The sequence below is a fragment of the Geospiza fortis genome, unplaced genomic scaffold (assembly GCF_000277835.1).
Source record: "Geospiza fortis unplaced genomic scaffold, GeoFor_1.0 scaffold130, whole genome shotgun sequence".
NCBI lineage: Eukaryota > Metazoa > Chordata > Aves > Passeriformes > Thraupidae > Geospiza > Geospiza fortis.
In genome coordinates, this window is record NW_005054300.1 from 15038591 (window position 1) to 15051490 (window position 12900).

Below are 12900 nucleotides of genomic sequence, written 5' to 3' on the forward strand. Positions count from 1 at the left end.
AAAATCTGTTCTTTGCTCTTATTTCAGACTCAGTGACACACAATTTTTTTTTCCAAGGTTCTATACATGTACAGGCAAAAAGTGCTCAGTGTACCCAGACACATTTAAACATTAGCAAATCCTTAACCATTCAAAAAAAACTAATACTATTGCCTACCCAATAAAACCTTTCTTTATAATTAACTCATACTTGGACTACTGTCTTCCTCATAACATGTCAGGCCCCAAATTAGAATGAGCTTGACAAGCCTGCTGGCTGTTAAATTACTTAAAAAGTATGTTCAATGGAGGAGAATTCCTTATTCTCAACATATTTCTGCTACAAGTTCCCCAACATATGTACACCAGAAAGCTGATCTTCTAAAAAACACTTACTCCACTCAGCAGAAATCCAAACCTCTCTCTTTGCAGAAGCATAGGAATAGCTGAGATTTTTTTCCTCTCCTCATTTCTGTTCTCCAGCCAAGTATTCTGAGCTATTTCCCTTTCTGCTGTCTTGTTTTCAAAACACCAAATACTTCATCCACTGTCCTCTTTCTCTTCCTACAACAAAGCCCATGAAACCTAAGCAACTTCTTTGCTTTTTTTCCTCAACACAGAGATGAAACCTTCTCCCCTCAGTACCACAGAAAAAATGCTGGACAAAGTGGGATAGGCACTCAACAAGAAGTTCTGAAACATGGATGTAGCCACTTCACCAGGATGCAAGTAGGTTATAAACAACATGTATACATTACAAGCTCCTTAATGCTTTCCAGGCAAGCAGGTGTCAAGGCACTTGAAAACACTACTAAAGCCTAAATGAAAATGCTGTATTTCCTTCCTGTTTACCTGCAGTCATCGAAGGTCGAGCCCGGAGATGAAAGTGCAAGTTGCTTGCGCAGCTCGTCCCTCTCTCGAGTCACCTGGCGGAGCTGATATAAAATCGTCTCCAGCTTCTCACTCATCTGTCTCGTGTCTATCACGGGGGGTGGAGATGATGCTTTACCAGTCGTACCTGACAAAGAGAGAAATACTTGGCAGTGAGCAAATGCCTCTAAAGAACAATACAACTTCACTAAAGAAGTAAGCACTAATGTTAAAAAAATCCTGTATTTCTGTCTGCAGAATCCTGTTCAAAAATGAAGCAATTCATATATAAGCTCTCATCAGTGAGCTGAAAGAAGAATAACTCCAGTCAGATCCCTTGCTAGCAGAAAGGCCCTGTGTTGTGAGTTCAGTTTGCATGGGTAGGTTCCTTGCTTACTCAGGAACTTACAAGCAGCTTAAAAGGCAAGGCTATTTAGCAGTAACAACTGCAAAGATCTCAGAAACTGACATAGCGACAGAAGTCAAGTTATTTGAAATAAAGAACAACACCCACAGTTTAAAAAAACCCCAAAAATAGTAAAATTGACCCATATCAACTTATTCCAGAGATAGCAAAGAAACTGCTACAGCACAGGGGCTCTTCTCTTTCTTTTTCTAGCAGCACAGAAATACCACTTTGCCATGGGCTACAGAAAACATTTACTTTTAATGCAATTCTATGCTTTCATAGTTCACAATTTCTCAGTCTAGTAGTGAAGTTAAGGATTTCATTTAACAACGAATCATGAAAACTGGGCTTCATTTTTAACAGCACTGGCTAACACAAGCACACTACAATCACTGCAACTGGACTACACATCAAATTTCCTCTAAGGGGCACTCATACTTTAAAGTGTTTTGTGGGACTTTTTAATTCTCAGCTTTCCTAATATCAGAGCTGAACAATGATGGCTACTGTCCTCTCAGACAACTGTGAGAGCACAAGGTTGTCTCCTTCCCAAGAGAAGAGAGTCTGGTATATCACTTCCTAACAACTGCTGAAAAGTAATTCGACTCTAATTTTAGTTCTGCTCATTTAAAATTAAGTTGTAAATGTAGTTTTGCTCATGTGTCTCTCAGACACACGAGAGCAGACTCAAAGATACAGGTCACAGATGTGAAAGTTAAAGGCTTAAACACATACAGGCGATTATTTTCTACCCGAAAGAGAAATTTTAAAAATATTTTGCAAAATTATACAACTCAAACAAGTTGCTGACATATGTATTAACTTGTCAGGATGTACCTTTATTAGGCCTTTTTTTAGTTAATTAAACAACAGAATAGAAAAACAATGCTCTCCACTCACTGTCTTTTCAAAGAAAGAAACTCAAAATTATTTCACCAGGCCAAATGCTAATGAATTGCAAGGACTGGCTTTTTATCCCTAAAAACAGTTCATGAAGGTACTGCAGAATGTAAAAACCCCCTCCAACTTTTCAGCAAAACTACCTATGCTTTGAAATTCCCACACCAAAATAACTGCAGTGTCAGGACTATCATATGTAGAGCATCTACAATAATAGGATCCCTGGTTTTGTACCTTCCAGCTGCTACTGTAATGAGAATTTATGAGCATGGGCTCTTCTTTTCAATCTAACTATTGCCTAATAACGTATGCAAACACACTAATAGCAAACTGAAGAAATAAAAAAATAGCAGAAAGAAGGTGCATTCTGGAAAAAGACAAACTCGCATCACTCTGAAGAATTCTCAATGCAGGCTGCTTTTCTTACTACTTTGTTTCACTCCTGCATCCAGACAAAGCCCCTTCATCCATAAGGACTAAGGATTTCTCACTTCCAAACTCAAGTTATCCTTTCTTTTAGATGAGAAATATTCTACATATTTTTATGGCAAGAAACCAGTAATAATACACACTATACAGGGGATATAGAGAATAAAAGAAGGAAATAACTAAGTAGATACAAAAAATCAGAACATGTAATCATTTGAAAGAGTTTGGAGACATCAATGAAAAAGGAATTTCATAAACAAACTAAAAGGAAAAGGCAGACAAATCAAATTCAGGTACGCAGAAGCTGCATGGTCTTTGATAAATTCAGCAGCAACCTGCACATCATCTCACTTGAGCTGACATTTCAGAGGATGTTTAACATGGAAAAAAAAGCCTTCTCATCCTTACAGAGAGGTTCAAAAGCTTATGTCATCCTGGGGCTGTTGGCAAGCAAAACAGATGAACAGGATGCAAGAGGTCAAGAGGAAGGAGGAAATGAATCAGGAAGGCTGCTGTGCTTTCCAGGGAGGAAAGGGCACTGGAGGAACAATGTCCATCACTACTGTCACTGCTAACCCAGCAGCAGTCCCATGGACAATGTCTGCTACACAAGACCCAGACAGGCACCCAACGGCTGCCCTGGGGATCTTTATACACAATAAAAGCAGGCCAGAGATCTACCTCTGCTCCTCAGCCTCCCCTGACAGCTTTAACAGCTTCCAAGTGACAATCTTCTTCAGGCAAGAACATTGGTGCACAGTCCCAAAGCTGTGCCAAGAAAGAAAGGCTGCTTTAAAAAAAGACGGGCTAATTAGCCTTAGGAAAGAAGCTTTTTTCACAATTGTGAAACCATTTGTCTTAGTACCAAAAGGGGTTATTTTTCATTAACTTGTCAATTTTTACAAGTACATCAACAGACACTTTCATCTCTAATGCAATGGTATTTTTGACAGAAAATATCAGCCACAAGATGCACACTGCTTAAGCGCTGTAAAAACACAGATCAATATAATGCAGTTCTTCCCACTCCTATCCTTAGAAGATTCAGAATTTACCTCTGCTTCATTTCCTGACAGGCTTCTATTTTCAATAGTTGTGCAAAAGGTCTTATAAAACTTAAATCAGATTTTTGAATGCTTAAAAAATAAGCACACACATTCAGTAAAATCATTTTTCACCAGAAAAATTCCAGTCTTGGTTTCTTTTAAAGGAGCTTTTAGAGCTGAATGCTAAACCCTTCTACTGCATCAGACATCTTGATGCAGCAGAAGAAAAGTGACCTGTGCTTCCAGCTTCATATTCTTTTTCCATCTGACTGCATATTTTACATCAAAGTACTTCCTTTTTGTACAACCCATCACAGGGATCTTAAAACGCACAAGCCTGAAGGCTAAATTTCCATTATCCAAATTATGCCACCTTTCAGTAACTCACCTCCTTTCTCAGACAACCTGGATTTCTGAAAAGACATTTACTGCATGTCCTGCCAAGTGTAACTCATTCATCTGCTTCGATGAGCCTCACAACTCATTCCTGACATGAGTTGCACTTGGGTTCTGAGGACTCAGCTGCCTGGAAGTCACACCCTGGCCAGTCTCCAGGTGAGCAGCACTCACCAAGTCCTGGAGCAGCTGGCAGCAGGGATGTGTGGTGGGCAGAGAACACACTTCACCCACAATGCAGTACAGTCAGTAAGTCCTGAGTGTGCACTGACTTCATCCACAGTGAGATTTTGCAGGATTTCCATCACAGGTTGTATAAAAGAAAAGCCTTAAAAACAGAAGCTGGAGCAATCATATCTTCCTTATCATAGCTCAAATGTTGGACTCCACAGAAACCCCAAAGATCCATCACTGTAGGACATACTAAATGTAACTCTTGATGATTACTCTAATCAACAATGGCTGAAGAGATAATATAGCCACACAGAAACTACAGCTTAAGAAGTTAACTTTATGTGTGGGGAAGGGGCGGCATATTTTTTGAAGAATAAGAGAACATTTTAACAGAAACAGGGCTGAAAAACTTAACCTGACCAAAGTGTACCATAATACCAAATGAGTATGTTAAGAAAATGGGCACCAATGCATTAACAGCCAACTTTAAGAAATATTATTAACATATTTTGAGTTATAATAAACTCCTTGGTCTTTGAGAAATAAACTTGTACAACAGATTCAACTAATTCAGAAGGCAATCTGTCACAAGCTAACAGAATGCCTTAATTTTACAATGATTTTTCTTAAACTCATAAATTTGTGCTCCTTCTTGCTTGAAAACAAACAAGAGACTACTCATTGTACAGGCAAGCCTTTTCCATTGTTTTCTTTCACCAAAAAGAATTAACAGATATTCAGGATATTATTTCTTCACGGTCTTGTAAATCATGAGAAAAAGTGCTAAAACTACTTACAAGAGGTATTGCAAAGCATGATCAACAGGGTTTCTCCCCAAGCTAGGGAAGGTATGAGAGTAAGGACTTATGCCTGATGTAGGAAAATTGCATTCTAAAATATTTACTTTCTTTCAATAATTTATGAGCACTTGGAAAAGGGTTACAATCTAAATTACATTCTAGTTATCATTTAGATACATTTCTTCAGATGTACCTTTTGAAGTGATCATGGAACAGCAGAGAGCACAGAACAGAACTGCATGCAGGTAAATAAAACTTCAGAAAAAACAAGCAGCAGTACATTGAGGAAAGAAAAATGAAAGGTAGAATAATGAACTGCAGAAACAGTTTCATCTGACAGACAGAAAATCTAATAGATTATGAAAGCAGTGACAATCATGTAACATGCAAGGAAAAAGGATGGGTAGCATTTCAGTATATTGTTTTAATTCAGAATATAAAAACCTAAACAAAGCCAGCAGCATTTAAAATAAAATTTCAGCTTCAATAAGTTTAAGACTATAGAAAGAACTGAACAGTGGTTCTAGAAAGGTCAACATGAAAAAAAATCTACAACCTAGTACTAAAAAATAGCAGAGGAGATGAGGGGTAGTGGGGGAAAGGCAGACACATCAGTTTGAGAAGTCCTTGCAGAATTTTGCTGAGCTGAAATACAATTGAGAGTAAAATCTGCTGCCATGACCAAGGCATGTACAGCTGGAGTTTCTGGGTTTCAATTTACAGGAGTTCCCTGGCTCAAACCCCACCTTTGTCAGGCTTAAAACTGTGTACTGAAAATAGAACCCACATTAAAATGTCCACACTGAACCCAAAGGGGACAGTGACAATGGTCACTAGCTACACACCAACCAAGGGGATGAGACTCCTCCAGCACTTCATCCTTCACATCTTCTCCTGCAGGAGCTGTGATCACTGACTCACCACATAAACTTCACAGCTCCAAAAGAAAACCACTGTCACCAAAAGGATTTCCTGAATGCAGAGACTGATAAACGGTCTCAAGGAGCAGTGAAAGACACCATGGTCCAGAGGTGGTGTCTGGAGTGCAGGAGATGGGTATTCACACACACTATTTCCATTCAAATCATTGCAGACCAACCAAATCTTTGAAAATTCCTACATGGAGCTGCCAAATGTTAAGAAGGTTCTATAACAAGCAAAATAATACCAAGAAGTGGTCAGCTCTATTATTAGTGGTTCCCTCACCACAAACACCCCACTGTCCCTTCTTCAAGACTCCATCAGTATAAATGAGTAAAGTCAGCCTTTTTATTGTTATGTTGCTCTTTTTAAAAACAGGGCATGATGTCCATGGAGTACACTCAAGTACCTTTGAAGGGAAAGAAGTTGAGAGAACTTTGTGCATGACTAGTATCAGACTGCAGCTGCCTGAAAATGGACACCAAAGAACATAGCAATAACACACTAAAGCTATTCATAATGCTTATTACTTAAGAGAACATGTTTATTAATAAGCACACTAAAAATCACCTAGAAATCAAGGATCATTCCTACAGACAGCTACATGATTTTCAAACAGTAAAACCAGAGAGTGAAGTTTACTTTAAGTGTGTGGAAGTGTTTATTTCCAAGTTTAAAGTCTTGTTTCCAGCAAACTAAATGGGTAGTCTACTACAAAGGAAATAAATCTAGATGAAAAGTTTTAATTCAGTCATTGACACTAAATATTACAGGAAAACAACTTCTGAACAGAAAGAGGGATGGGTGAGGAGGCAGAACAAAGGTAATTACTGCTGTACAGAAAAGGAGTATGATGTGGTGTCCTGGTAGTGTCCCTAGTACCTCTCCTTACTCATTCATGGCCTTTCAGCAAGTGTAATGCTGTCACTTTTTGCTTGGTGTTAACTATTGAGGTGTCTTTAGCAAATATGAACTTTGTGTCAGTAAAAAAAAAAGGCAAGAAATACAACCTACTATAGGTTGTCAGGGAAAATAAATAACTCTTTCAAACAAGGATAGAGTGTTTATTTTGAACTAAAAGAGCATCATAAGCCACACCTGCAACTGAACGGTTCCTGTGAATAGTGAAAACAACTACTTTGTTACATCCAGCTGTAGAAAGTATGAAGCAATAAACTGAAATCACAACAACATGAAAGGACACTTGTCAAAATGGCCAACGTGAAAATGAGGAGTGAAAGACTAACATTGTTGGGAAGGAATCTGATGGGAGGGTAGGAATGTTTGTTTTGGAGTAAGAATTAAGGCTCTCAGATTAAGCAACTTGAAATGCAATTAGTGAAAAAAACCCATCTGTAGATAGCCTGTCAGGCTGATAAGCTAAACAAGTGTTAAGCAAGGAAATACTGTCAGTTGAAGTCAAAGTTGGACAAGCTGGTGGAGACAGACTTATGACCACCTGATGACTGCAAGGAAAGACATAAAACTGAAGAGTCAGTGGTGGTGCTCATTACAGACTGCTGTCCATGGCATGGGGCTTCTAGCTAGATGATCTTTAATGTCCCTCCAACCCAAACCATTCTACAATTCTATGTATGCTCCCCCAGCAAAATGCAGCACAGTGATATGATCTGAGAAGAGTAAGAAGAAACACTTTTGATGAAAACGATGATGAGATACCATTTGCAAAGAACTGAACAGCTAGAAAAGTAATAGTCTGTTAAAAGAGAAAGGTGCTAATATGCAATGCAGAATGAAGAGGCTACAAGATTGACAGCTGTAATCAAAGCAATGCAAAGAGGTCCGGCTGTGGAAAGAAGAAATTTATACATGTGAAAAGATGGAAGGTCTTTTCCATTCCAAAATTCATCTAGTTAGGAACTCAGTATACTTTAAAAGAATGGAAGAGTATGCAATGCCTTTCTCTTAAAAACTATTTTAATTATAAAAACTATTATGGAGGATCTTCGCAGTCACAGCCTGTCACTTGCATGCAAGCTGCTGTGTTCCATTAAAAAACACTTCCGAAAACAAAACCAGAACAAAACTCAAACATCTGTGCATTGAGGACAGGAGGAAAAAACCATTTTTAAAGCACTAAAGAAAAACTCTGAAGCTTCATTATGGTACTAGGATAGGTGAAAAATGGCTTGATTCTAGAAGCCATAATCCTGGCATGGCATCAAATGTCAAATTATTAAGTGCACTACACAAACTAAAACTTTTTAAAATCTTTTTTTTTTTAAAGGTGTCTTCATTTTTTGTTCTATTCCTCTCTGTTATCATGATTGGTCAAGTGGAGACTTGCCAGGGACTGTCACATAGAGCTGTGTTACTGGTTTCTATCCAGTTCCTAAGCGACACTGTTGTTCCGTGCTTGGCACGACAGGCACTGAATCTCCATAAATAATTGTTCTGATGTCAGAGACACAGGACTATAGTTCTGTTCAGAGAGTTTGCGGGTCACAGGGAGTGGGCAGATGAAGGATGCTTTTGTTTACAGACAAAAATTTTTGTCATTTACCAAGAACAAAGGGAAAGGATATACAGAGAAAGACCATGACAATTTAATGATGATTTGTTCCTTCCAGGGGACAAAGCTGGGGCTGACAGCCAGTGGTGGTATTACACCATTACAGCAGTTTATATGGTACCTCTTATGGAAATAAACCGTGAGTATTTGCTCACCATACCACCAAAACCACCTGTTTTACACACACAGCATCAATTTTATTAAAACATCAGGAAGAAATGGAGGAAAGCAAAAGAGGAAAAAAAATATTGCCATCTAAATTAATTTTGAACAATGAAGAAAATACACAAGAAAAACCTGCTGACACTCTGCATTTTTATTTACATACAGATATAAATGAATAAAAAGGCAGAGTTTCTTCTTCAAGACTGCTAACCTGCCATTACACAGGGGGGAAACTGGCTTCCACTCAACTGCTTATGCTATCACATGCACATGAGGATGGAAGTTTATTATTGCATCCCTCATGCTCTGCAAGCCCCACAGAGGCAGGGAAAGAAAAAAACGCTTGGATGACAACACAGTACTCAGAATAGACAAGCCCTAAGCTTATCTCTGAGTCACATTATGCAAATTGCATCACTCCTTGCTCTGCTTTTATATTGACATCACTAAAGACTGAGAGAAGCCCAGAATATCCATTTATTCCCCGTACAGAAGCTGCTGGATAACTGTTCATTCATCTATGCTGCTGCTCTCCATGCTGATGGCACTCTTGGCTTTCAATGAGAGAATCAGAACTGCAAATATACCCAAGACTTGTGTACACCATGGGTTTATATTTTGATCAAAAGATATTGTCTTATCTTTCTCTCCTTCTTTCAAAATACTAACGCTGGGCTTTATTTATTGGATTGAGACTGAGCCGAAGTTCTCAGAACTATCATCTTCTAACAACAACCTTAGTTCTATTTAACATTAGTTCATAGATCAGAGTCTTTTTCTGGAAAACAAGCCCATTGTTATATACCATAGTTTCATAAATTAACTCAAACACAGGATAGCTGTAAAATGTATAGCAGCATCTCCATTTTACAACTTCCTGACTTGGAAGTATTTCAGAAAAAGATCATGCAATTAAAAATGCTGGCAGCAGAACCATCTCTAACAATAGCGAGGATAATTAAGGCTTGGGAAGAAAAGAAGAAGCACATGGACATATGAGTCTCTAGTTACATTTATGAACTAGGGAGTCTAAAGACTACATATTAAAGATGGTATTATCTCTCCTAATTAGATGACGCTAAGCTTAATTATCTGAAGATTTATCTGGATGTACTTAGTGGCCCCAAAACCTTTTGCATTTCCCCTAAAAAGTCAAATGTGCCCATCTGTTTCTGAGCTACTCAATAAAGAGAATCAAGGTATTAATTTTAAACCAGTGTTTTGAACACAGCTATAATGAAATAGATCCCTTATCTTTCCCGTGAGGAAGGTCTATGTGAGTGGGGAACTAAAAATACTCCTTGATACACATGTGTGTGCACATCTAACTACCAATGTCAAACTGACCAGATTCAAAACCTTGCACTATCTCCAAACCATGACAATTTACCTCTTTTCACTGGTTTTCATTGATTTCATAGGTTAAACTTACTATTTCTACTTCACAGAAATTATTGGGACAGAGTGGGGGGAAGATGCATATGAAATTCCTCAAATGCTACAGCACCTCAGTATTTGTTAGGATTCCATTCAAACTAGTCATATGAAGCCTTAGGGGAGCTGGCACGCAGGCAGATTTAGTTATGATGGTTTGTCATTCAATAAATCCGTCAGTATTAAAATAAACTTTGAAGTGACTTGCAAAGATGTCTATTAGTGTATGTCAGTTATTAAGCAATTTTTCTGTTGATATTGGATCAGAAAAAATACTGTCTCTTGTAGAACAAGACATGAGGGTGAGAAAACAGTTGGAGCAAAAATCAGACTCATTAATAACAAGTCTATAATCAAACCATAAAATAAAGAGTTTCAAAGAATTCTCCTGGCTGTTAATCTCTTAAATATTAAATACCCAGCATTCATTAATAATTTGAATAAAACAAAATTATGGACAACAGATCACAATTTTTGTTTAATAGCAGGGCACTTAATTTTCAGGTCATAAAACAACTTCGATCACTGCAAACTTCAAAGACAAACTAATTCTGAGGACAGTCTCTAATGTCAAATGCATAGATCCAAATTCAGTATGAACTTCAGGATCTTAAAATATGAACGAAACATAATTTGTGGGAAGTAACAAAAAATTAAACAAAATTAAGGTTTAAATGTGCCACTCCTTTTTAAAATGAAGAACATGGAACTAGACAGTACCACCTGCATTTCTCCTGTCTCAGCCATCACTTCTTCCAATTATCCCACAAACTTACTGGAGTTTGTTTTAGAATAACTACCTTCTTTGGAAGGTGCCTTTCTGATCATCCTAAAAATTCAGGAACTTTTTTCTTTCCATTTCCAGTCCCCAATTTACTTGCAGCAGCAAATGAAATCTACCCTTCCTTCAGGCAGTAGCATACAAGTGTGGTCTTGATTAAAATCAAACTAATGTGTCACAGCTTCCAGTATTTTCAGTAAATAGCTCATTCAGGCCTAAAATCTTGTTCCTGCTTGCTGGAGTTAAAAGTTCAACCCAATGACAGCAACAGATGTCTAGTCACATCCTTAAAAAGACAACTGACTTGCCTGGTGCTGTCAGGGAAGTCTACAGATGCCTGACACAACATTGGAACTTTAAATATGCAAGAGCCTGCATTCCCTGTCCAGGACAAATGACTTCTACACAGATTTCACAACAGAAGGTATCTGTAAAAGTAAAAATGAGGAAAACTGACAGTTAATAGAGTTGCTCCAAGAGCATCTTGTGGACAAAACACCTCTAATAATGTTTCTTATACCTCCAATTTTTTTCCTAAGTATTTTGTCTTTCCCAATGATTTTAAAAACAGAGAACATGAAGCAATTCATTGAACACAGGGAAAAAAATGCTAAAGCTTACAGCCACTGTCAAAGGTTCAGAAGGCTATGGCCTTGGCTAACATTATTTATAACTTCTATGATGCTTTTGACTCTGACCACAATTTTCACATCTACAAAAATACATACACAGACACACACACACACCACACACGCTTAAATATATTCTCATATATCCAGATTTGTGTAAACACAATGTTGCCATTTTTACATCATTTTACTATGTAACACAAAGCATAGTTACATCACTTGAAATATCCAAATGTAACAGATTTTACATGCAACAACTGCAGCCAGCCATGAAAAGGCCGAGCTTGCACTGCACAAAAGTACACTTGTTTCTGGTGAAGATGGATGGTTACATCTTATAGTTCAACTGCTTTGATTTTACGACCAGGATATCTCTCTACCCTTCCCAGAGGCAACCTTAAAAAGTTGTTCTCCCAGTTCCCAAAAGACACACTCATCAAGTTCTTATATTAATGCTTTACTCACCAATGCTGCTCAGAGAACTGCTGCTTTCAGAGTCAGAAGGCATTATGGACAGCACACTGTAAGTAGACCCTAGAATCAGGAAAATAAAAATAGTATTAACTTTTTCTCCCCCTTTTCCTCTGTACAAACAAAGCTATGATTCATTTCCTTGATACTGTAGATGCCAAATAAACTAACTAAAATTACTAAAATTATTCAAATTACTAAATTAGAGAGAAGACACATCACTGGAACATAAAAATTTAACAGGTAAAGTATAACTTGTAAACGAACACTTCACTGTGCACTTTTCGTGGTAGAAAACCATTTTGGATAACATGGTAAAAATGAGTCCAGCAAAATATAAGTACATCAGTTATTTCAGACAGACTGAAAACACAGAGTTTCAAGTCTATTTCAGAAGATTAGGAGTGATACTTGTGACAACAGTGGCAATCTATTTTGGTTTCTCATGTCTTTACATGTACCAACTCCTAATTCATTGGGTAACTACTTTGTATTCTTCTTCTCAAACTTCATTCAGACTTAAAAGTTTCATTTAATTTGTAAATAAAATTTGCCTGCATCCATTTGCAACTTTCAGTATCTGGTCTTAAAAGGAAGGACCCACAAAGCAGCAAGTTGACTCAGGTATTAATAGATCAACAGACAGTGAAGCCCTTCGTTTTAGCTATTTTAGAAGTATGCCAGATTTTATTTACCAGAAGAACTAGAAGGACAGGTTCTACTTCAAAACATTAACTAAACAGCTCCACCGTCCCTCACAGACAGGATAAACACACCATGGTAGAAAGACAGGCAATGATTATGTACAAAAGCCATTAAATCTAGGCTATTTTCAGCACTTGCCAGGATGCAAGAGCTGTGCTCACAACAGCCAAGCCCTAAGGCCGTTTCAATAATTTCAAGAGCTCTCTTTCCTAGAGTCCCTCCTTATATCCAATATTTCTCTCCTAGTTTCTTTGAAAT

At 37.7% G+C, this 12900-nt stretch overlaps 1 protein-coding gene across 1 annotated transcript in view; it reads right to left on the reverse strand.

Moving 5' to 3' along the window:
- Nucleotides 1–11995, reverse strand: part of DLG5 (discs large MAGUK scaffold protein 5) — a 61775-nt gene extending 49780 nt beyond the window's left edge. Inside the window, 2 exon segments of the mRNA XM_031062190.1 lie at nucleotides 832–997; nucleotides 11932–11995. Of these exon segments, the coding sequence (XP_030918050.1) occupies nucleotides 832–997; nucleotides 11932–11974 (209 nt within the window). The 5' untranslated portion in view covers nucleotides 11975–11995.
- Between the last annotated feature and the right edge of the window lie 905 nt (nucleotides 11996–12900).